The sequence below is a fragment of the Chlorocebus sabaeus genome, chromosome 3, assembly GCF_047675955.1.
Source record: "Chlorocebus sabaeus isolate Y175 chromosome 3, mChlSab1.0.hap1, whole genome shotgun sequence".
NCBI classification, from domain to species: Eukaryota; Metazoa; Chordata; class Mammalia; order Primates; family Cercopithecidae; genus Chlorocebus; species Chlorocebus sabaeus.
In genome coordinates, this window is record NC_132906.1 from 44,116 (window position 1) to 69,112 (window position 24,997).

At 40.3% G+C, this 24,997-nt stretch overlaps 1 protein-coding gene across 2 annotated transcripts in view; it reads left to right on the forward strand.

Annotated features, from left to right (window-relative positions):
• The window catches only part of SKA3 (spindle and kinetochore associated complex subunit 3), a 27,185-nt gene extending 5,378 nt beyond the window's left edge, over positions 1-21,807 (forward strand). The window contains exons 2-9 of one of the 2 annotated variants that reach the window (XM_008021631.3): positions 681-742; positions 858-1,023; positions 4,977-5,388; positions 11,433-11,518; positions 13,295-13,380; positions 15,507-15,710; positions 17,497-17,615; positions 18,477-21,807. In XM_008021631.3, the coding sequence (XP_008019822.1) occupies positions 681-742; positions 858-1,023; positions 4,977-5,388; positions 11,433-11,518; positions 13,295-13,380; positions 15,507-15,710; positions 17,497-17,615; position 18,477 (1,136 nt within the window). In that variant the 3' untranslated portion in view covers positions 18,478-21,807. The remainder of the gene's footprint in view (positions 1-680; positions 743-857; positions 1,024-4,976; positions 5,389-11,432; positions 11,519-13,294; positions 13,381-15,506; positions 15,711-17,496; positions 17,616-18,476) is intronic. The other variant, XM_073012631.1, reaches the window with a different exon arrangement.
• Positions 21,808-24,997: the final 3,190 nt, after the last annotated feature.

The window sequence follows — 24,997 nt, forward strand, 5'->3', positions numbered from 1 at the left end:
CCAGGAGGTAAAGGTTGCAGTGAGCCAAGATCGCACCATTGCACTCCAGCCTGGGCAACAAGAGCAAAACTCTGCCTCAAAAAAAGAAAAAGAAATCAGGGTAAAGTTTACCCTTGTGGGGGAAGGGAGAGGCTATAAGAGGGCTTCAAGAGTTCTAATAAGGCTCTGTTTCTACTTCTGTTTCTTGAGCTGAGGGCCAGTTATGCAGGTATGCTCATTTTATAAAGTTCATTAAGCTACGTACTTAGGATTTGTATGCTTTTCAGTATGTATGTTATACAGTCATGTTACTTAATGGGGATGCGTTCTGAGCAATGTTAGGCAATTTTGTTATTGTGCAAACATCATAGAGCATATGTAACACAAACGTACATGATATGACCTACTGCACACGTAGGCTATATGTTGTAGCCTGTTGTTCCCAGACCACAAACCTGTATAGCATGCGACTGCACTGAGTACTGTAGGCAACTGTAAGCTTATGGTAAGTATTTGTGTATCTAAACATATAAAAGGTACAGTAAAAAATATGGTATTATCTTATGGTACCACTGTCATATGTGATCTGTCATTGAGCAAAATGTCATTATAAGGTATATGATTGTATACTAAGTATTCTTTTTCTTCCTCCTTTTCCTTACACTTATTGGACTTTTTTTCTTTCAATATTCATATTGAAGACTTTGAAGATTATCCAATGAGAATTTTATATGACCTTCATTCAGAAGTTCAGACTCTAAAGGTATCACTCCTACAATATTAATTTATGATTTTTCTGTCGCGAGTAATTTTTTGATCCTAAATAGATTTAGTCAGAAGTTAGAGAAATTAAAATGTATTTTCTTTATTCATAAAAGGATGATGTTAATATTCTTCTTGATAAAGCAAGATTGGAAAATCAAGAAGGCATTGATTTCATAAAGGCAACAAAAGTACTAATGGAAAAAAATTCAATGGATATTATGAAAATAAGAGAGTATTTCCAGAAGTATGGATATAGTCCACGTGCCAAGAAAAATTCAGGTTTGAATAACTTCATTTTATAGCATGTGTTTTAGTATTGAAGAAACAAGGCAGCATGATTAACTAAGACAACTGTAGGCTTGGCCATGGTTTTTAATTCTAGCTCTGTCGTTACTGATGCTCATTTGATAAACATTTAGTCAACTCTCACTGTGTGCTATGCTTTTGGAGTGCTAATCAGGGGTGCAATATAAAGACAGTCCTTGCTTTCCTTTCCAAAATGCCAAATGAAAGCTAGCACAATGCTATATTTAGCACATTTAGATGGCCTATTTAAATGAAAAACTACAAGATAAATCTTCGTAACTTGGGATAGGTGGTTTCTAGTTAGCCCTGCCAATAAAAGCTGAGAGACCTCAAGGCATGTTATTTCATTTTTCTTGTTCACAGTTTTCTCTTCTGTAGAAAGAGATATTGGCTATAAAAATTTGACAAAGTCATTTTTTGGTTCTAAAATTTTAATGAAGGGCAGTCTATCATAGTGGTTTAGAATTTGGAGCCAAAATGCCTGAGTTCAAATCTGTATTCCACCACTTAATAGCTGTATTATTATCTTTGTCAAGTTACTTAATCTTGTGCTTTAGCTTCTCATTTGTAAAGTGGGAGTATTTAGTGTATCTATCTCATGAGATTGTGTAAGGATTAAATAAGATAAAGTTTGCTTAGAGCAGTGCCTAGCATGTCAGTCACCCAAGGTTAATTATTAACTGCTATTGTTATGCCCATACCTCTGAATGACTAACTTCAGTGTCTTCATTTCTATTATTAAATTGAAAAACTATTTTATTTTATTTTATTTTATTATTTATTTATTTATTTATTTATTTATTTATTTATTTATTTTGAGATGGAGTCTCGCTCTCTTGCCCAAGCTGGAGTGCAGTGACTGGATCTCAGCTCACTGCAAGCTCCGCCTCCCGGGTTTACACCATTCTCCTGCCTCAGCCTCCCGAGTAGCTGGGACTACAGGTGCCCGCCACCTCGCCCGGCTAGGTTTTTTTTGTATTTTTTGGTAGAGACGGGGTTTCACCGTGTAGGTCAGGATGGTCTCGATCTCCTCATGATCGAGCCCATCTCGGCCTCCCAAAGTGCTGGGATTACAGGCTTGAGCCACCGCGCCTGGCCGAACAAGTATATATTGAGGATGTGTGTGGCAGGTAAGTTAAACAGTCCATGTGAGATGGGCACAGTGGCTCATGCCTGTTATTCCAGCAGTGTGGGAGACTGAGGCAGGAGGATCACTTGAGGCCAGGGCTACATAATGAGACTCTTGTCTCTACAAAAAATTGTTTTACAAAATTAGTTGGGCATGATGGTGCATACTTGGAGTCCTAGTTATTTGGGAGGCTGAGGCAGAAGGGATCCCTTAAGCCCAGGAGTTCAAGGCCGCAGTAAGCTATTATCACGCCACTATACTCCAACCTGCATGACAGAGCGAGACCCTGTCTCAATAAATAAAATACATACATACATACATACATACCTACATACAAACAACCCATACCACCACCACCCCCCACATGGTATCATAAAATTTAGTTGACTTTGCTGTGAAAGAGCCATAGATTCAAATACTGGCTCCACCAGTTACTACATGTGTGACCTTGGGTGATTTCTGTAAGTTGCTTTTTCCTCACTTATAAGATGGGGATAATAATATCTCCCTATGGAATACTGATAATGATGATTTATTACTCTCTTAAATGACAGTCCTGTGATAAATACATCAGTAGGTTTTTGGCAACTCTTGTAACATTTCTCAAAATTTACAGAAAGCATAATGCCAAAACAACTCAGTGACTCAGAATCTCTTCAAAGGAACAAAAACTATGAAATCAAAATATGAAACTTCAGAGATTTAAACTCAAGGCTTTTAAAACCAAACAAAACAAACAAGAAAGTATATAACCGGCCAGGCACTGTGGTTCATGCCTGTAATCCCAGCACTTTGGGAGGCCAAGGCGGGCAGATCACCTGAGGTCAGGAGTTCGAGACCATCCTGGCCAACATGGTGAGACCCTGTCTCTACTAAAAATACAAAAATTAGCTGGGTGTGGTGGTGTGTGCCTGTAATCCCAGCTACTCCTTAGGCTCATATAGGAGAATTGTTTGAACCCAGGAGGCAAAGGTTGCAGTGAGCTGAGATTGCACCACCGCACTCCAGCCTGGGTGACAGAGCAAGACTCCATCTCAGAAAAAAAAAAAGTATATAACCTATTAATGGTTGAGAAACTGTATATCTTTGAAATGCTCCCCTATTATTTTTCTCAACTAGGTGTTTGATATAGGTGTTCCAGACTAACTTAGGATAAAAACTTATCTTTATATAGCAGTCTTTGCTGTTTAGCTTGGGCATCTGGAAGTTATGAATCTAAAATAATATCATATTCTGTGTTAAATATGGAACACAGTTGATTCCATACTGTCATGAAATTTTAAAATATAGTTTTAGGCCAGGTGCAGTGGCTCACGCCTGTAATCCCAACATTTTGGGAGCCTGAGGCGGGTGGATCACTTGAGCCCAGGAGTTCAAGACCAGCCTGGGCAACATGGCGAAACCCTATCTCTACAAAAAGTACAAAAAATTATCTGGGCATGGTGGCACACACCCATAGTACCAGCTGCCTGGGAGGCTGAGGTAGGAGAATCACCTGAGCCCAGTGTTGTGTGTGCGACTAGCTGGGGCTAGTGTCACAGGTGGTAAAGGAATTTACCAAGACAGTGGTAGGTAGAGAAAGGCAGATTTATTAAAGTATGAAAATACATTGCAAGGTTGCAGTGGGCAGTACAGCAGAGAAGAGGCTGTCTGCAAAGAGGCAGAGGCTGAAGGGAAGTTTTATAGGGTCATACTGGAGGTGGGCTAGGTACAGAGCAGGATTGTTGTGACCAGGCATGGTGGCTCACGTGTAATCCCAGCACATTGGGAGGCCGAGATGGGCGGTTCACTTGAACTCAGGAGTTCTAGACCAGTCTGGGCAACATGGTGAAACCCTGTCTCTACCAAAAATACAAAAAATTAGCTGGGCATGGTGGTGCATGCCTGTAGTCCCAGCTTTGGAAGTTGAGACTGCAGTGAGCCGAGACTGCCACTGCACTCCAGCCTGGGGGGCAAAGTGAGACCCTGACTCAAAAATTAAAAAAAAAAAAAAAGTACCTGCAGGTTGTTTGTGATTAGCCTTTTCTCAGAACAATTGTTCATTGTTCTCCCCAACCTGGGTCCTCCCCCATTGTTGCCTACATCGGATCTGCGATAGTGCCACTGCACTCCAGCCTGGGCAACAGTCAGAGCTACAGAAAATATATTCTGATGCTCACTAAAGTCTGAGAGAAAAAAAGAAAATATTGAGAAAAACTAGTAAATCACATTAAGGATATAAGAAAACTGGACTTTTATTTGTGAATATTAATTTTTCATCTTGTAACACTTTAACTTGCTTTCCTCCTCTAATGTATAATCACAATGGGATATGGGTGCACAAGAGATACATGTCGGAACTTTATTAAAGGGACAATTGAAATAGCATTTCAGCTGAGTGTGGTGGCTCATGCCTGAAATGCCATCATTCTGGGGGCCAAGGCAGGAGGCTCATTTGAGCCCAGGAGTTTGACACCAGCCTGGGCAACATGATAAGACCCCATCTCCACAAAAAAATTTAAAACTTAGCTGAGCATGGTGGCACACCTACAGTCCCAGCTACCCCAGGGGCTGAGATGGGACGATCACTTGAGCCCAGGAGGTCAAGTCTGCAGTGAGCTGTGATCACACCTCTGTACTCCAGCCTGGGTGGCAGAGCGAGACCCTGTCTCAATAAATAATAAATAAATAAAATGTTTAGACAATCGGAACTTTTGCTGATTTGGGAAATTTCAGATAAGCTGTTTTCTATTGTTTTTGTAAACATGAAATTTTCCGTTTTGATGTTTGACCAGAATATTCTGATTTTTCCTCCTAGTACACGAGCAAGAAGCCATTAACTCTGACCCAGAGTTGTCTAATTGTGAAAATGTTCAGAAGCCTGATGTGAAAGATGATCTTTCTGATCCTCCTGTTGCAAGTAGTTGTATTTCTGAGAAGTCTCCACGTAGTCCACAACTTTCAGATTTTGGACTTGAGCGGTACATGGTATCCCAAGTTCCACCAAACCCTCCACAGGCAGTGAACAACTATAAGGAAGAGCTTGTAGTTGTAACTCCACCTAGCAAGCCATCACTAGTAAAAGTACTAAAAACTCCAAAATGTGCACTAAAAATGGATGATTTTGAGTGTGTAACTCCTAAATTAGAACACTTTGGTATCTCTGAATATACTATGTGTTTAAATGAAGATTACACAATGGGACTTAAAAATGTGAGGAATAATAAACGGTAAGCAGCTCTGTTAAATGGCAATTTTCTCTAGCTTTCTAAACCTTTTGTATTTATTGATTTTTTTCCAGAAGAAATATAATGTTTCAGACAACATTTTTCCTTTAAAAAGTTTTCAGATATTTATTTTATTTTATTTCAGTAGGTTTTAGGGGAACAGGTGCTGTTTGGTTACATCAATAAGTTATTTAGTGGTAAGGTTTTCAGATACTTTATATTACAGATCTTCTCGAATCACCAATACTGTCAATAAAGTGTGAGCCGTCGGTTTCTTCAGGTGAGAGACTATAGAAGAAGTGATAAGGGCCTGAAAAAAAGATGGTATTTTTAGGGATAGAAAAGAGGGAATAAAATTAAAGGGGTAAAATTAGTAAGAACTTGTGATTGATTTGCTCTGGAGACTTGGGGAAAGAGGATGATCTAGGATAAACCCCGAGTTTCTGTTTTCTTGCTTGGGATGATGTTAGAAAGAACAGGAGAAGAATACCTGGAGTACGGGGGGTAGGTGATGTGTTTACATGTTGATTTTGACATTGTTAGTGCCTCTTCATGCTTAGGCATTCTAATATCAGTTTAAAGCTCAGTGAAGAAGTCAGTGCTAAACTAGATTTGGGAGCCATTAGCATGGAAATGGTGATTAAAACCGCGAGAGTTACAATGAAAGTACCACTTATCAAAGTAGCCAAGCAGTGTCTAAAGATCAATACTTACCATTAAAAACTGTTACTATTAAAGAAAGAAAATAAACATTCATGTCAAAGAGTCAGAAAACCCCACAACTCTGGGGAAAAGAAGAAACACTAAAGATAACATAAAATTTTAATCCAAAAGATTTTTAAAAGAGTTGAATTGATAAACCTAAGAACTGGTCCTTATCTAAACATAAATACAAATAACAGAACTAAGAACTAAGGACTGTGTTGTGTGTTTTGTTTTGTTTTGTTTTGTTTTTGAGATGGTCTTGTTCTGTCGCCCAGGCTGGAGTGCAATGGCTCAATCTCAGCTCACTGCAACCTCCATCACTGGGTTCAAGTGATTCTCGTGCCTCAGCCACCTAAGTAGCTGGCAGTGCAGGGGCACGCCACCACATTTGGCTAATTTTTGTATTTTTAGTAGAGACAGGGTTTCACCATGTTGGCTGGTCTTGAACTCCTGGCCTCAAGTGATCCACCTGCCTCGGCCTCCCAAAGTGCTGGGTTTACAGGCGTGAGCCACTGCCTGGCCTCTGTTTTTATTTTTCTAAGCTATCAGAAAATATCATAGGGTATAGTATTGGGAAATTTGAAAATTTCAGATAAAGTTTTGGAAAATAATACAAAGTGATAAAAATTGACTTGAAAACCTGGGTAGAGCAGTAATCAGAGAAGAAAACTGAAAAAGTTATCAGATAACAGGACAGGCACAGTGGATCACTTGAGGTTAGGAGTTCAAGACCAGCCTGGCCAACAGGATGAAACCCTGTCTGTATTAAAAATACAAAAAAATAGCTGGGTTTGGTGGTGGGCACCTGTAATCCCAACTCCTTGGAAGGCTGAAGCAGCAGAATTGTTTGAACCCAGGAGGTGGAGGTTGCAGTAAGCTGAGATCAAGCCACTGTACTCCAGCCTAGACAACAAGAGCAAAACTCTCTCCAAAAATAAAAAAATTAAAAAAGGTTATCAGTTAATAAGCTCCAAAAAGCTCTGGGCATGGATGGTGTTCTAGATGAATCCTTTCTAATGTTATGTCATGTCATGTCATGCTGTTGTCATTGTTTTTAGATAAGGTCTCGCTCTGTTCCCAGGCTGGAGTGCGCTAGGGCAATCTCAGCTCACTGCAACCTACACCTCCTGAGTTCGAGTGATTCTCGAGCCTCAGCCACCTGAGTAGCTGGGACTACAGGCATGAGCCACCACGCCTGACTAATTTTTCTATTTTTAGTAGAGATGGGGTCTTGCCATGTTGCCCAGGCTGCTCTTGAACTCCTGGGCTCAAGTAATCCACCTGCCTCAGCTTCCCAGAGTGCTGGGATTATAGGTGTGAGCTACCACGCCCAGCCTAACATCATTCTTGATGCTCTGGCCAGTGTAATGAGATAGGAAATAAGACATATTTCTGTGTTGCACTTCTAGGCCATTTTGTACCTAGGCAACTCAAGAAAATCACATGAAAAACTTATAGAAATAATAAAATTCAAGTAAGAGACTGATAGAAGATATATATTTTATATAGTTACATAGGGCAACTATTTCTTTTCTTTTCTTTCTTTGTTTTCTTTTCTTTCCTTTCTTTCGACAGGTTCTTAGTCTGTCACCCAGGTTGGAGTGCAGAGGCATCGCCATAGCTCACTGCAGCTTCGACTTCCTAGATTCAAGCAGTCCTCCTGCCTCAGCTTCCCAAGTAGTAGGTGGGGCGACAGGTGTGGACCACCAGGCCTGACTAATTTTTTTTTTTTTTAACTTTCTGTAGAGACAGGGTCTCACTGTGTTGCCTAGGCTAGTCTCTTAAGTCCTGGCCTCAAGTGATCCTGAAGGTATTTTTGAAGTAAAGATGATTCAGTAAATTATACTGGAACAATTAGTTAACTGGAAAAAAAACAAGTCTTCTCTACCTCGAGTCAATATAAAATAAAGATAGATCAAAAAGATAAATATTTAGATAAATTATTCAAAAAGTAAAAGAAAATATAGATAAATTAGCTGTTTAAACAGTGAAAGGGTATACTGCAACTATCAATATGTTTGTAATTGCAAGAAAGTGGTAATGATTCGACATCTTAACAATATTTGTTTGTTCCATTCAGAAATATGGAGGGAACATGAGTCAGGCATGGTGATTCATGCCTTTGTCCCACCTGCTTGGGAGGCTGAGGTGGGAGAATCACATGAGCCTGGGAGTTTGAAACCAGACTGGGCAACATAGCTAGATCCCACCTCTAAAAGAATAAAAATAAAATAAATAGACTGGAACATGAAGCATATAAAGGATAAAAAATAAACCAAGAAAATAATTGCATAAAAAATAAACCAAGAAAATAATATGTTACACACATACTGACAAGAAACCACTAACACACCAAAAGCTACCTAGGCAATGGACAGGAATAGATATGACTAATAAATATTTTAAAAAGTTTTGTCTATCAAAATGGTACAAAGCATATTTGTTTTAACTGTTAGAAGAGTACAATGAAATGTGTGTTCATATATCATTGTCAGGAATGTTTCATGGAAAGAGTTGATTCTTTTTTTTTTTTTTTTTTTTTTTTTTTTGAGATGGAGTCTCGCTCTGTCACCCAGGCTGGAGTGCAGTGGCCAGATCTCAGCTCACTGCAAGCTCCGCCTCCCAGGTTTACGCCATTCTCCTGCCTCAGCCTCCCGAGTAGCTGGGACTACAGGCGCCCGCCACCTCGCCCAGCTAGTTTTTTTTTTTATTATTTTTTAGTAGAGACGGGGGTTAGCCAGGATGATCTCCATCTCCTGACCTCGTGATCCACCCATCTCAGCCTCCCAAAGTGCTGGGATTACAGGCTTGAGCCACCGCGCCCGGCCGGAAAGAGTTGATTCTTAAGTTTTTAAAACCTTTTACCTAGTCATTTTACCTCTACGAAAACTTGACAAACATTTTGGCACAGTAGTATTTATTATAGCCTTATTTTAAATGGGGAAAGTTGGAAAGAACCAAAATAGTTAACAGTAGGAAGTAGTTAAATTATGGCATGACATCAAAGCTAGAAATCATAGTAAAGAATATGGATAGATTTGATCACATATAAAATTTAAACTACTGTATCATAAACTGACCAATGACAAAGCAGGAAAAGTTTTATAACATGATATAATATATGTGCATATATATGTTATATAATTACATAACATGTTTTAAAAACCCATATGTAGTAATTAGTGAAAGACATCCCATTTTTAAAACGAGCAAAGACACGAATTAACAAAAGAAGAGGCTGGGCGCAGTGGCTCACACTTCTAATCCCAACACTTTGGGAGGCCGAAGTGGGTGGATCACTTGAGGTCAGGAGTTTGAGACCAGCCTGGCCAACATGGTGAAACCCTGGCTCTACTAAAAATACACAAATTAGCTGGGCACCTGCAGTCCCAACTACTCAGTTGACTGAGGTAGGAGAATCACTTGAACCCTGGAGGCAGAGGCTGTAGTGATCCGAGATCATGCCACTGCACTCCAGTCTGGGTGACAGAGTGAGACTCTATCTCAAGATAAAAAAACAGAAGTAATACAATTGACCAATAAGCATATGAACACTTTTAGCCTTACAGGTAATGAAGGAAATTCAAATACAAAAATAAGATGTCATTTTTCAACTATCCAGATGCACGTTTTTATTTCCAAGTTTTAACTAGGTTTGTTAATGTTAAGAGAGAGAATACCAAAAAAGACAGGTTATATTCAGTGTTGATAAAGACATAAGAAAATGCTTTTATAATGCTGGTGGCCATTGGTGAATCCATCTTAGGGAAAGTTGCCAGTGTATATAAAAGCCTCTATGAAATTTTACTTAAATGAACACATTCAAGGAAAATAAAGTGTGCAGTTATATAGATATAAAACACTATTATTTCATTTATAGTTCAAAAGCACAAAAATTATATTTAGAGTACACAAATAAGTAGTTAAAGTACGAAGCAAATCTAGATAGAAATTTACCTCTGTAGGGCAGAGATGGGTACCAAGTTGGGAAGCTTCCACAGGGGACTACACAGGTACTAGTAGTAGTTTTTCTTTCTCTCTTTCTTTCTTTTATTTTTAGAGACAGGGTCTCACTGTCCTATTTTGGTTCTTTCCAATTTTCCCCTATTGTAAATAAGCTGTAATAAATACTACTGTGCCAAAATATTTGTTGGGTTTTCCTAGAGGTAAAATGACTGGGTAAAAGGTTTTAGACATTTGAAAACCACCTCTTTCCATGAAACATTCACAACACCCAGGCTAGAGTGCAGTGGCAGGATGGTAGCTCACCGCAACCATGAACTGGGTTCAAGTGGTTCTTCCACCTCGGCCTCCTTTGTAGCTGAGGTTACAGTTATGTGCTGCAACTCCCAGCTAATTTTAATATTTTTTATTTTTGGTAGAGATGGGGTCTTGCTATGTTGCGCAGCCTGGTCTCCAACTCCTAGCCTGAAGAGATCCTCCCACTTTGGCCCCACAACATGCATAAGCCACTATGCCCAGCCCTTTTATTTTTAGAGATTTTATACAACATATATTCTTTTGCCATACTGTATATACACTTTAAAAAAATGTTTACACAATGACCAGGCATGGTGGCTCACACCTGTAATCCCAGCACTTTGGGAGGTCAAGGTGGGTGGATCACCTGAGGTCAGGAGTTTGAGACCAGCCTGGCCAACATGGTGAAACCCTGTCTCTACCAAAAAAATACAAAAACATTAGCCAGGCACAGTGGTGTGTGCCTATAGTCCCAGCTACTGGGGAGGCTTAGGTAGGAGAATCACTTGAAACTGGGAGGTGGAGGTTTCAATGAGCTGAGATTGCACCACTGCACTTCAGCCTGGGAATAGATCGAGACCCTGTCTCAGAAAAAAAAAAAAAATGTTTGCACAAGATGTTAAAGACAGCATGGGTCATTGTGTTTAAATTCAAAACTGGAAACTTATAAGTGAAAATCAATCCTGAACTATCTTGTATTCAGTGATATTCTCTTTATAACTATTTTACAGACATCTGTGTAATTGTCTAGGACAATGATAATCAGATGACAGGATCAGTCATTTTAGTCTTAAAAAAATGGCAAGTTGTTAATCTATATATGTATCCCAGTTATAAAATTCCACTTTAGGATTTTGAAGCCCCATGAGCTACATAGTTCCTTTTTTGAACTAATAAGTTGAAGTTAATGGTCCTTAACCATTTTATACCATGGATATATATGAATTTGTTTCATGGGACTTCTATACCATAAAGCATAACTGAATATTTGTCCTAACTTGATATTTAGTAAGGTTAAATTTTTTCCAAGAGATTGGATGTTAACTTTTTTAACCTTGTAATTTCCCTATGAATCACACCAGTGAGGAGGCCACAGATACAGAATCCAGGCCCAATGATAATGTTTTTGCCACTCCCAGCTCCACTATCCAGCAGCTGGAAAAAAGTGGTAAGTATAAGAATCAAGTTACTTCTCAGGAACATTTTTCCCAAACTATCTTTGAACAAAATTGATTTCATCATCTTAGACATTCTAATACTTTTCTTCATCTGTTTAATTCCTAATGTTGGATTACATTAAGTACCATTTCATTCAGCATGATTTTGTTCAAGAGAAAGAAAATTTTCTGGTATGTTTTTAATACTATTGATTATATTCAGTATTTGTCAGCTTGTTTTTAACATTTTGATTTGAAACATATATATTTATTTACCAACCTTTTGATGTAGAGCCATGGTACTTTTTCTTTTAACCTATTGATTAGAGTTGTACATTATCTTTTTTATATAAACCACACACAGAATACCTCAGCTGTCATTTTAAATTTTGGTTTCTTTTGAATAGCTCTGTAACTTAGAAAATTTTCATACATTGTTTTCATATTTGTCCCAGCAAACATGAAAACATTGGTGTTCATGAAAAAGCAAGATTTAAAAATCCTAGAGTTTTATGATTTTTTTGTTTTGTTTTCTTTGAGACAGGGTCTTACTCTGTTGCCCAGGCTGGAGTGTAGTGGCATGATCTTGGCTCACTGCAGCCTCAGCTTCTCAGGCTCAAGCAATCTTCTCAAGTAGCTGGGACTATAGGCACACACCACAACGTCCAGCTAATTTTTGTATTTTTTGTATAGATGGGGATTTGCCATGTTGCCCAGGCTGGTCACAGTTGTAGACTACTCATTGCAGCCTCTGCCTCTTGGACTCAACCAATCCTCCCACCTCAGCCCCCAACGTAGCAGGGACTATAGGCGTACACCACCATGCCCAGCTAATTTTTGTATTTTTTTGGTAGAGGGGTTTCACCATGTTACCCAGGCTGGTCTCAAACTCCTGGACTCAAGTGATCCGCCCAAAGCACTTGACCTCCCAAAGCACTTCATCCTTTTTAATTGATAAATAGTATTCTACTGTATATATGAGCCATATTCATTTGCTGATTAAGAGGTAATGTTTTTATTTTTTATTATTATAGGCAGTGCCCTAAGGAAATTTTCCGTAGTGCATATGTGTATTTCTCATCTAGTAGAATTGCCAGGTCAAAGGGCATGCATATTTTTACTTATTCTAGAAAATGCTGAATAGTCAGCTAAGAGTGGCTGTTAAGATTTATCTTCTCACTAGTGATGTTGAGTTCCTGTTTCTCCATCTTTTCCAGCACTTGATGATTTTTCGACTTAAAATATTTTGCCAGTTAGATCGTTTTTCTAACATTTACCTTTTCTCTTTGTTGTTTTTTTAAGGTTACCTCGATGATACTATGTGTCCTAGATAGCAATTGTCTGTATATGCATGGGTCTCTCTTGTTCTTAACTTTAATTTTTCCATCCCTGGTTAATGTTACACTGTTTTTAACTATTGTACCTTTGGAGTAACTCCTGCTATCTTGGAAGGCAAGTGACCTGTTCTCCCTCTTCCTCCTCCTTTGTCAGAAGTTTGATAATTTTCTCCATAAAGGTTTTACACCATTTTTAATAGATACATTTGTAGGTATCTTGTCTTTGTTGCTACGTGAAAAGTATCTTTTTTCAAATTATATGTGTAATAGTTTGTTGCTTTTATGTTTAGTATACATTACAACTGTTTGTTATTGTGTATTGCTCTTGCATCCTTGCTGAATTTTATTAGTGCTAATGGTAATTACATATGTGAATATGAGATTTTTTTTCCTGTCCAGTTAAGTATACTATAGTTACAATTTTCTGTGACCATTTTATGTGTCTTTCAGATGCCGAGTATACCAATTCTCCTTTGGTACCTACATTCTGTACTCCTGGTTTGAAAATTCCATCTACGAAGAACAGCATAGCTTTGGTAACTTTCCGTAAAATTGAAAGCCACAATCTTTCTCCTAAAGACTCAGATACACTACTGCTTGCGGACTCAAAGAGGCTATTTAGAAGACATGGATGAATCCAGCTTTTAGGAGTGTATTTACAGTGCATTTCTGGAGGGTAGCTTGGCAGCATAAGTCAATTGCTCTAAAAAATATTTTTCTTTTTTTTCTTTTGTTTTTGTTTTTGAGACCGGGTCTCGCTCTGTCACCCAAGCTGGAGTGCAGTGGCGCAATCTCGGCTCACTGCAACCTCTGCCTCCCGGGTTCAAGTGATTCTAGCTTGTCTAGAATCAAGCTGTCTTGCCCTCCCGAGTAGCTGGGACTACAGGCGCCTGCCACCACACCCGGCTGTTTTTTTTTATTTTTAGTAGAGACGGGGTTTCACCATGTTAGCCAGGATGGTCTTGATCTACTGACCTTGTGATCCGCCCGCCCGGGCCTCCCAAAGTGCTGGGATTACAGGCGTGAGCCACCACGCCCAGCTAAAAAATATTCTTCATACCCTTAAACCATATCTCAGAATTTTTTCTAAGGCAAAGTGGGACAAAGATTTAAAACAAGTTATAGAGTAAGAAACAGCATTTTTTGTAAGCACAAAACATGGGAAACGGTATAAATATCGAATGATATTGAAGAACTAAAACACAGCAAGGCATATCCATAAGATCAGGTGTTATGTATACTATCATGTGTTTTTCAAAACAGATGACAGCATATAAAAAGAATATTTTCAAGAAATATTAATCATATGGAAAATTATGTGTGTCTATGTACACACACACACGCATACGTACACACATATGTTTTAAGGAAAAAGAGTGGATAGAAACAGCAAAGTGTAGTTATCTCTGGGTGATAAAATTATGGGTGATTTTGTGCTTTTTTTCCCCTAAATTTTACTACTGAATAATCAGATTTCATCAAATCAAAACCTTATCCCTCTTTAGTCAGTATGGTCACTTAACCAATGCTACAGAAAACCAATACTGTGTTAGGGCATCCAATAGAATTTTCTGTAATGATGGAAATGTTTTCTAATCTGCACTGTCCAGTATGGTAGCCACTAATCACGTTATTGAGCTCTGAAAATGTGGCTAGTATATCGGAAGAACTAATATTTAATTCTTTAATTTTTATTTAATTTTGATTAACTTAAAATTTAAAGAGTCCCGTGTGGCTATGGCTACTATATTGTACAGTGCAGCTGTGGATGAACATAGGGCTGTGTTAGCAATTGAGGTATCAGGTTATCTGCCTGTTAGTACCTGCCATTTACAATTAATCTACTCCTTATGTTCACGTGGAAGGTACCCTACTGAGGTGACACTCTATCCTCTCTCCCTGTTAACTCTGACCTGAGAGAGATGGAGCGACTTACCAAACTGGCTGGTTTAGCATGAATAGTCTGCATACTAAACTTACCTCTGATCTGCTTTCTTCCTCTTGGGAGGGCGTGTGGTAACACTTATTCATTCATGCTGTGATTTTCCTCTGACTACACTCACTGTTGCCTGAGATGGGGTGGGTGTATCCATCTAAATCTTTGGTTCATTCTATTTAGTTATGACACTAAGCTTTTTTTTTTTTTTTTTTTTTTTTTTTGGTGAGATGGAGTCTCACCCTGTCACCCAGGCTGGAGTGCAGTGGCGCAATCTTGGCTCACTGCAACCTCTGCCTCCTGGGTTGAAGCAATTCTCCTACCTTAGTCTCCTGAGTAGCTGGGATTACAAGGTACGCACCACCACACCTGGCTAATTTTTTATATTTTTAGTAGAGACGGGGTTTCACCGTGTTGGCGAGGCTGGTCTCAAACTCCTGACCTCGTGATCCGCACACCTCAGCCTCCCAAAGTGCTGGGATTACAGGCGTGAGCCACCGCACATTGCTGACATTAAGCTTTAACTCAGCCTTTATTGGTAATGAAGGTGATATTTTGTCGTCTGTATGCCATTTGTTCTTGATTTTGTTTAGAACTTGGTCAGAGAAGATGGGGCATATGGGGGCCTACTTAGAGACCCCAACAGAACTAACAAATGATTAACCATTTTTGTTTACTACATTATGTTATATTACCATAATTTAATGGTGTATTTTTTTTCAATAGGTATCCACAAATTACCCATTATCAAAAATAAATAGTTCACCAAATGATTTGGAAGTTAAAGATCATGCTTCGTTGGTTTTAAATTCAGACACATGCTTTGAGAATTTAACAGATCCCTCTTCACCTACGATTTCTTCTTATGAGAATCTGCTCAGAACACCTACGCCTCCAGAAGTAACTAAAATTCCAGAAGATATTCTCCAGGTTATTTTTCCAGGATATTTTTTTTTTCTGATATTCTTTTCAAAATGAAATACTTAAAGACCTAAAACTGCATGTAAACTGTCTTATTTATCATTGAGCTAATGTGCTAATTTTGGTGATGAGAAAATCTAAATTCTAGGCTGTCAGGACCTTATTTTCTAGTACTTGTTCAACTGTGGTTTCCATGTCAATCATGGTTCCATTAGAAGTGTTGCTGGCAAAGTCAGAAAAGTCATTTACCCTGCAATTTCCCAGAACCAGGGTATCATGAATAACATGTCAGTGCTTCTTGAACTTGAGACTTGTTGGACCTCAGTTTAGGAAACACTGATTGATGTATATTAGAATATAGTTATGTGCTGCATAACGTTTTGGTCAATAACAGACCGCATATGCCGCAGCAATGATAATATTATGATACTCTATTTTTACTGTACATTTTCTATGTTTAGATACACAAGTACTTATCACTGTGTAGCAAGTGCCTGCACTGTTCAGACAGTTACATGCTGTAGAGGTTTGTAGCCTAGGAGCAATAGGCTGTACCATATTGCCTGGGTGTGCAGTAGGGTGTACTATCTAGGCTTGTGTAAGTACTGTGATGTTCACACACGATGAAATCACCTCATGATGCATTTCTCAGTATGTATCCCTATCGTTAAGTGATGCCTGACTGTATCCGATTCTTTAGTATTTCACAGCAGTTACCATTAGTCTACTAATGACTTATAACAACTGCCAATTCTAAATAACCAGTCTGATTCTTTGACAGTCCCCCTCCTTAATAGAAGTTACAGTGTTTGGCAATTATTACTTACACGTATGGAATTCTTAATAACCATTATAGAAATCTTCCTGACTTACGGAGACCCATGAGAAGGATAAATCACTTAGGAAAATACTCAGATGCCTTTAGAACTGACTCATGCTGGGATATCAATAAAGTACTTGTTATCCTTTTTTCTCTCTTCTGCTTTTCTGGAAGAAATAATAAATTGCATGAAGAAGGAGCATCTTCTATCTTTATGAAAATTATATAGTTTCCACTCCCAACGGTTGCTTCATCTCTTTATTTCTATGTAAAAGGAAGGAAAGCTTATATTTAATATATCATCTCTTTATGCATGAAAAAATTCTAGCTAATATTTCATGTTCTCCTGTCATAACTTTTGTAATTGGTGACCTTCCTTTGGAGCATTCATTTTACATCTTTCCTTTGTGTATTTTAACATCTTTGTTAAGGCTTAATTTGCTCTCAGGGATATATTGCTACTTGTTTTCACTAACCTCAGTCAGAATACATTTTAGGCTTTAAAAATCAGTCCTTCACATCCAAGTTAAATTTCTATATCCCCATCTTTTCATTGCTGTTAGCATGTCTTTTTTTTTTTTTTTTTTTTTTTTAGAACGAGTCTTGCTCTGTCTCCCAGGCTGGAGTGCAGTGGCATGATCTCAGCTCACTGCAACCTCCGCCTCCAGGGTTGAAGTGATTCTCCTGCCTCAGCCTCCCGAGTAGCTGGGATTACAGGTGTGTGCCACCACTCCTGGCTAATTTTTGTATTTTTAGTAGAGACAGGGTTTCACCTGTTGTCCAGGCTGGTCTCAAACTCCTGACCTCAAGTGATCCACCTGCCTTGGCCTCCCAAAGTGCTAGGACTACAGGTGTGAGCCACCACACCCAGCCCATAGCTTGTATTGAACATTTTATAACTTCTTCCAAATTTAGGTTATGTTGTTCATATGGCTCAATAAAAAGGAATTTGCTTTTTTTTTTTTTTTTTTTTAGCTTTTATCAAAATACAACTCAAACCTAGCTACTCCAGTAGCAATTAAAGCAGTGCCACCCAGTAAAAGGTTCCTTAAACATGGACAGAACATCCGAGATGTCAGCAACAAAGAAAACTGGTGAGTATGTTACCTTTGTAAAGAAAGTTCGTGTGTTATTTGAGGAGGACATTTAAAAATTAACATTTCACCATCCTGGCCAACATGGTGAAACCTTGTCTCTACTAAAAATACAAAAATTAGCCAGGTGTGGTGGTGCACACCTGTAGTCCAGCTACTCTGGAGGCTGAGGCAGAAGAATCGCTTGAATCTGGGAGGCAGAGGTTGCAGTGAGCGGAGATGGCTCCACTCACTCTGGCCTGGCAACAGAGCGAGACTCCGTCTCAAAAAAAAAAAAGAAAAAAACATTTAAATGTTAGTAAAAATTTTGTTTTTAATTGACATTTGCCAGCTTAATAGCCTGTCTCTATCTTTTGATACAGGACTTGTGATCCCTGAATCTCAGATTCCCAAATTATCTAGTTTAATGATATCAGTGGGAATCTATCCTCAATAAATTTTTTTTTTTTTTTTTTTTTTTTTTTTTTTGGAGATGGAGTCTCGCTCTGTCGCCCAGGCTGGAGTGCAGTGGCCGGATCTCAGCTCACTGCAAGCTCCACCTCCCAGGTTCACGCCATTCTCCTGCCTCAGCCTCCCAAGTAGCTGGGACTACAGACGCCCGCCACCTCGCCCGGCTAGTTTTTTGTATTTTTTAGTAGAGATGGGGTTTCACCGTGTTCGCCAGGATGGTCTCAATCTCCTGACCTCGTGATCCGCCCGTCTCGGCCTCCCAAAGTGCTGGGATTACAGGCTTGAGCCACTGCACCCGGCCTATCCTCAATTATTTTATAAGTGTAAAATATATAGCCACAGTATTGTGTCATTTGTCTTAATGGCTTTTAATTATATTAAATTGATATTTTTTATTTGTATCTGTTGCAGAATTTCTAGTGAATCTATCCATTACAAGAAACTGAACAGAATGAAATTAAAGCAGAGCTGGACCGATTTTATCATTCACATTCCCCTGCCTCTTTCCCCTTTTTAAACATTGACCCATTTTACAGGAACATGAACATTAACATCATAATACGCTTTTTATGAAGTTTCGATAAGGTTTAACCTTAGTCTTGTTGACATGTAGTCCGGTCATTCACTCTTTAAGGATTTTTAGTGTTTCATTGATACTAAATTACCCAGCTTAATCAACAGAATGGTTTAAGTAGTACCAGGAAGTAGGACAAGTAATTTTAAAAATATAAAGGTGTTTGCTACTCAGATGAGGCTGCCCCTGACCTGGCCAGGGAGACATTGCTGCCAGCCAGCTCTGCCTTCCCATCATCTCCTTTCAGGACCGTCCCACACCTTTTACTTCCTCAGTGCTGTCTGAAGATGCAGTTGCTGTTGTTTGCAAACAACAGGAACACCAGTTAAACTAATTAGGAAAAAAGAGATTTCCAGGCCTGGGTAACTATATACTGTGACCACTGGAGGTGGAGACAGGTCTCGACAGTTGGAACCAGGAACTCTGCTGTCAGGTTGTGAGTTTGTTTCTCTTTTCTCCCAGCTTTTCACTGTGTGGGGTCTTTTCTCTCACGTCAGCTCTTTCTATCACATGGCAGCTGACCTCTCATGCTCCACTCTCGAGCTTGGACACCCAGTAGACCCCGAACCTCACTCTCTCTAAAAGGTTCTGAGGGCTCGTCCTAGGCCAGGGGCCTTCCTGTGTGCTGTTAGCTATGGCCACGGGAACCTCTAGAGCTGCCTGGTAGCTTCAGTCTGACCTGCTTATCAAGCCTACGATCCTTCTGATTTAATTACAACTGGAAAGTATTATCTAATTAAGTTCATGATAGTGCTTTTGGAGAACTTGTCAAATTACAGCCAATGACAAAATAAGGACCTAACGTACTGTGGAGAACCATTAAAAATTTTAGAAGAAACAATTAAGTATTATGTCAATGTGCTTCAAAGGCTTAGTTTTGGGAATTTGATGCAGTAAAGATTACCCTGTTTTTTCATGGTTCCTTGAAAGTCAAATGGGGGACCTGTCCATTGTGCTCTATTAATCTTGTCAGAAAACTCACCAAAACAAAACTTGATTTTGTCCTTGTTCTAGAAGTTACTGGGTAGTTGTAAGTATAATTTTTGTTAAATATAATGTAAAATAAAATTTTAAGATACTTAGTTTTGTTTTTCAAAATAAAGCTCTAGTCAGCTTTATGTATGCCATTGGCTCTGAAATGTATACCAGCCTTTTACTGTGTACCGTGTGTATATGAATCCACAGAACCGGATGAGCTGCTTAGGGAGGGAATATATTCAAAGTATATAAGGACCAAATCCTAGAGTTCTCCCAACTTTAGAGGATGGAAAGGGGCAAAGTCATCCAGCAAAGGAGACTGAGAGGAGGCCAGTGAAGTAGGAAGAAAGTATTTCAAGGAGAGTGACGATTCTATCAGTATTGCTGAGAATTCAAGGAAGAAGAGGACTGAGAATTGACTGTTGGGTTTGGCAAAATTGATGTTGACAACACTGATTAATTTTTATGGAGTGCTGGTACTAGAAGTCTGTAGTGAATGGAAGAGAAAACCGCTGAGGAGGTAGAACAGTGGCTTCAGACAGCTCTTTTGAGGAGTTTTGCTAAAGAAGGGAGGCAAGAGAAGGGGCAGTAGCTAGAAGAGGTTATGTAGTGAAGAGGTTTTTTAAAGATGAGTGTATTAGTCTGTTCTCACACTACTAATAAAGACACCCAAGACTGGGTAATTTATAAAGGAAAGGTTTAATGGACTCACAGTTCCACATGGCTGGGGAGGCCTCACAATCATGGCAGAAGGCGAAGTGGGAAGCGAGACACGTCTTACATGGTGGCAGGCAAGAGGGCATGTGCAGGGGAACCCCCCTTTATAAAACCATCAGATCTTGGGAGACTTACTCACTATCATGAGAACAGCATAGGAAAGACTCGCCCCCATGATTCAGTGACCTCCCACTGCATCCTTCCCACGCCTTGTGGGAATTCTGGGAACTGCAATTCAGGTGACATTTGGGTGAGGACACAGTCAAACCACATCAGTGGGCAATAAAGGCTGTTAAGCATTTCTGATTATCTGCAAGGGAGCACCACTTGTTTTTTTTTTGTTTTTTTTTTTTGAGACGGAGTCTCGCTCTGTCGCCCAGGCTGGAGTGCAGTGGCGCAATCTCGGCTCACTGCAAGCTCCGCCTCCCGGGTTCACGCCATTCTCCTGCCTCAGCCTCCCGAGTAGCTGGGACTACAGGCGCCCGCCACTGCGCCCGGCGAATTTTTTTCTATTTTTTAGTAGAGACGGGGTTTCACCATGGTCTCGATCTCCTGACCTTGTGATCCGCCCGCCTCGGCCTCCCAAAGTGCTGGGATTACAGGCGTGAGCCACCGCGCCCGGCGGGAGCACCACTTGTTTAATGGTGGCCCCTCAGTTTGTCCAAATCATATTTCCCTAACCCTTACCACCTCCCTCCTATGACCCTAGTTTCTGTTTCTTAGAACTGATGCTTCCAGCTTGTCAAGCTTCAGACATTGGGATCTTTCAAGTGTGTCTTCCCACTGCTCTTAAAATGAAATCCAAGATCTTAATTTTGGCTTACATGGCCCTATGTGATTTGACCGCAGCTTGCTTCTCCCTTCTGCCCCTCGTGCTCCAGCCACACCACCCTCTTCCACTCCTCCATTCTTCCTGCCCCCGGGCCTCACACAGGCTGCTCTCATCCTGGAATACTTTTTCCCACCCATTCTGCTAACACTCCCTCATCCTTAATTGGTAGATACTTGATATTTTTGTCTGCCCCGCACTACTGCCCTTAAGAACTTACAGGCCAGCTCCAGTTAGGTCAATGAAAGCCTATTCTGGGACTAGGGAAGTACTGGGAAAGAGCAGCACACTTCTGGAGATGCAGAGGTACAGCTGGAGCCGTGAAGGGAGGGCCAGCCTGAGTGGAGGAGCCCTTGCCACAGAGTTGTGGTGGTGGAGCTCAAGGATCAGCTGGGCCTGAAGTAAGCTAGCTCCACCCTGGACTTTTCTGTTGCATAAACTCCTTGCCCTTGAGCTAGCTGGAGTTTTGTGTTACTTCAGACTTTGAGCCCTGGCTAATATGCTCTCCGATTAAGTATCATTTTATCAAAGACTTTACCTATCTTCCTGGTTTAAAAGAGATCATCCCCCTTAGTTCTTTCTCAGCACCTTATTCTCGTCTTTCATTGTATTTGGTAGAATTTAATAAATTCAATTTAATAAAATATTTGGGTATACATTTATTTAATATTTGTCTCCCCCACTGGACCACAAAAGCTCAATGAGGGCAAGGACCTTGTTTGCTTACTTTGTCCATTACCCAGGCACCTAGGTTTAAAAGGTTTATTGTGTGAATTACTGATTACGTTAAAGAGTTGAGATCTTACAATGCCAGGCATGGTTCTAAATGCTATACATTTATTAACGTGTGTAGTTAACTCTTTGAGGTAGGTACCCAATTTTTCAAATGAGGAAATTGAGGCTTTAATGATTAACTTTCCATGTCCGATTTCCCATCCCAGGTCTTGTTGGTTGCTAAGCCCTACAGAGGGTCTTTTAACATCTTTTTACCACTACCCTGATTCTCACCTAGATTATTACAATTCTTTTTTTTTTTTTTTTGAGACAGTCTCGCTCTGTCGCCGGGGCTAGAGTGCAGTGGCCGGATCTCAGCTCACTGCAAGCTCCGCCTCCCGGGTTTACGCCATTCTCCTGCCTCAGCCTCCCGAATAGCTGGGACTACAGGCGCCCGCCACCTCGCCCGGCTAGTTTTTTGTATTTTTTTAGTAGAGACGGGGTTTCACCGTGTTAGCCAGGATGGTCTCGATCTCCTGACCTCGTGATCCGCCCGCCTCGGCCTCCCAGAGTGCTGGGATTACAGGCTTGAGCCACCGCGCCCGGCCTTATTACAATTCTTTAGAATTATCTGGAACTCCTGCCAAAGGTCAGTAGGTAAGTGCTTTACTGATTGTGAGTTCATCATTTCCTCTTGTTTGTGCTGTGCCCTTTACTGGAGTGTAGACCCCACTCCACTTGAAGGAGCTGAACAAGCTTAAATGCCATCTGTAGAAAACTTTCCATTATCCTACCACAGTTTCAGTAGCAAGTCTTTCTTGTGACATTTTTCTGTCCACCTTTTATCAATATTTGCACCTTTTCCTCCTTACTAGATTGTAAGATTTTGAGGAAGGATCCGTATCTGTGTCAAATCTTGGTATTGCCAGGTTCACAGCATCTGGTGCATAAAATAGGCACTCATCTGGCCGGGCGCGGTGGCTCAAGCCTGTAATCCCAGCACTTTGGGAGGCCCAGACGGGCGGATCACGAGGTCAGGAGATTGAGACCATCCTGGCTAAAGCGGTGAAACCCCGTCTCTACTAAAAAAATACAAAAAAAACTAGCCGGGCGAGGTGGCCAGCGCCTGTAGGCCCAGCTACTCGGGAGGCTGAGGCAGGAGAATGGCGTAAACCTGGGAGGCGGAGCTTGCAGTGAGCCGAGATCCCGAACTGCACTCCAGCCTGGGCGACAGAGCAAGACTCCATTTCAAAAAAAAAAAAAAAAAAAAAAAGGCACTCATCTAAAATTTTCAAGGATTTTTGAATATCCCTCAGGAGGTTCACTTCATTTTTTTTTTTTTAACGCCTCCCTCTGTCGCCCAGGCTGGAGTGCAGTAGCGAGATCTTGGCTCACTGCGACCTCTGCCTCCCAGGTTCAAGCGATTCTCCTGTCAGCCTCCCAAGTAGCTAGGATTACAGGCGCCTGCTATCACATCTGGCTAGTTTTTGTATTTTTAGTAGAGACTAGGTTTCACCATGTTGATCAGGCTGGTCTCGAACTCGTGACCTCGTGATCTGGCCACCTCAACCTCCCAAAGTGCTGGGATTACAGGCGTGAGCCACCGCACCTGGCCCACTTCATTCTTAAATTGCTCTAATTTCATCAAATATCAAATTCCATTAATTTTTTTTTTTTTTTTTTTAGAGACAGAGTCTTGTTCTGTTGCCCAGGCTGGAGTGCATTGGTGCTAGCTTGGCTCACTGCAAGCTCCGCCTCCCGGGTTCACCTGCCATTCTCCTGCCTCAGCCTCCCAAGTAGCTGGAACTACAGGCGCCTGCCACCACGCCTGGCTAATTTTTGTATTTTTAGTAGAGACAGGGTTTTGCTGTGTTGCCCAGGCTGGTTTTGAACTCCTGACCTCAGGTCATCTGCCCACCTCGGCCTCCCAAAGTGCTGAGATTACAGGTGTGAGCTACTGTACCTGGCCAAATTCTGGTTAAATTTTCTTGTGAGTTGGTTGTAACTGAGTTGACATAGTACCATGGGTAGAGTAAGAAATTCTAAACAGCTGAAGGCGCAAATTGAAGAGGCTAGAAATACCTTTTTCCTCTTTTTAAAATAGCTTACCTTTACTAAATATTCACTGCCCACTAGGCTCTCCCCTAGTTTCACTGACTCCTCCCAAGTTTTATGAAGTAGGGATATCATTACACCTTCCTATAATAAAGTCTGCATTAACATTCCCAGGCTAAGGACTTTTGCTTATTACAAGTACTTTTTAGTATTAAAATTACTTTTATGTTTAGCTTATTTCCCCTAAGGATGTCTTAAGGGGGAGAATCCATGATTTTGTCTTCACAGAATAGTTGCCTAGCCATGATTAATCCTTTCTAACACAATAAACATAACTTCCTTCAAGCTTGTGCCTTGCAGACTCCAGGAAATCAGTTATTTGCAAAAGCAACCTATATTTCAGTAAGAGAAGACAAACCAGAACAGGCAGACATCTGGCTGCTCTTAACACATTCAAAGTGGAAACTATGACCATGTCATTTTTTTTTTAAGAGAGGCATTTTGAGTTTGTATAAAAACTGAATAGAAGAGGTCTACTTTAGATAACTAGGCAAAAATTGCTAACTGTAGGGGATAACATCACAGCAATAATAGTCAGTGTAGTGCGGGTGGATGCCAGACTATAAGAAACTGAATATGAAAGAACATTATTTCTGGAAATGTTTCAACTACTCCTCTATTTTTGGCTACCTAGGTCCAATGACCCATTTTTTAGCTGTTAAAGTAGCCCCTCCATCTGGGCCTCATTGTCACCTATAAATGGCCACTATAGTCACTGTATCTCAGTTGTGGTTACATGAGATAATGCTGGTAAAGTTGTTCCTCAGCACAGTATCAGTGTTCCTTACTTATGGGGTCATGTCTGGATAAACTCATCATGAGTTGAAAATATCCTGTCAGAAGTGCCCTTTCTACTTAAAATGTGTTCAGTTCACAGTGGGTTTATTGGGATGTAGCCCCATAATAAGCTGAGGACCGTAGTGAATGCCTTATCACTTATGCTCCATTGCAAAACTGAAAAATCTGAAGTTCAACTATCATAACTTGGGAGCCATCTGTTTGGCG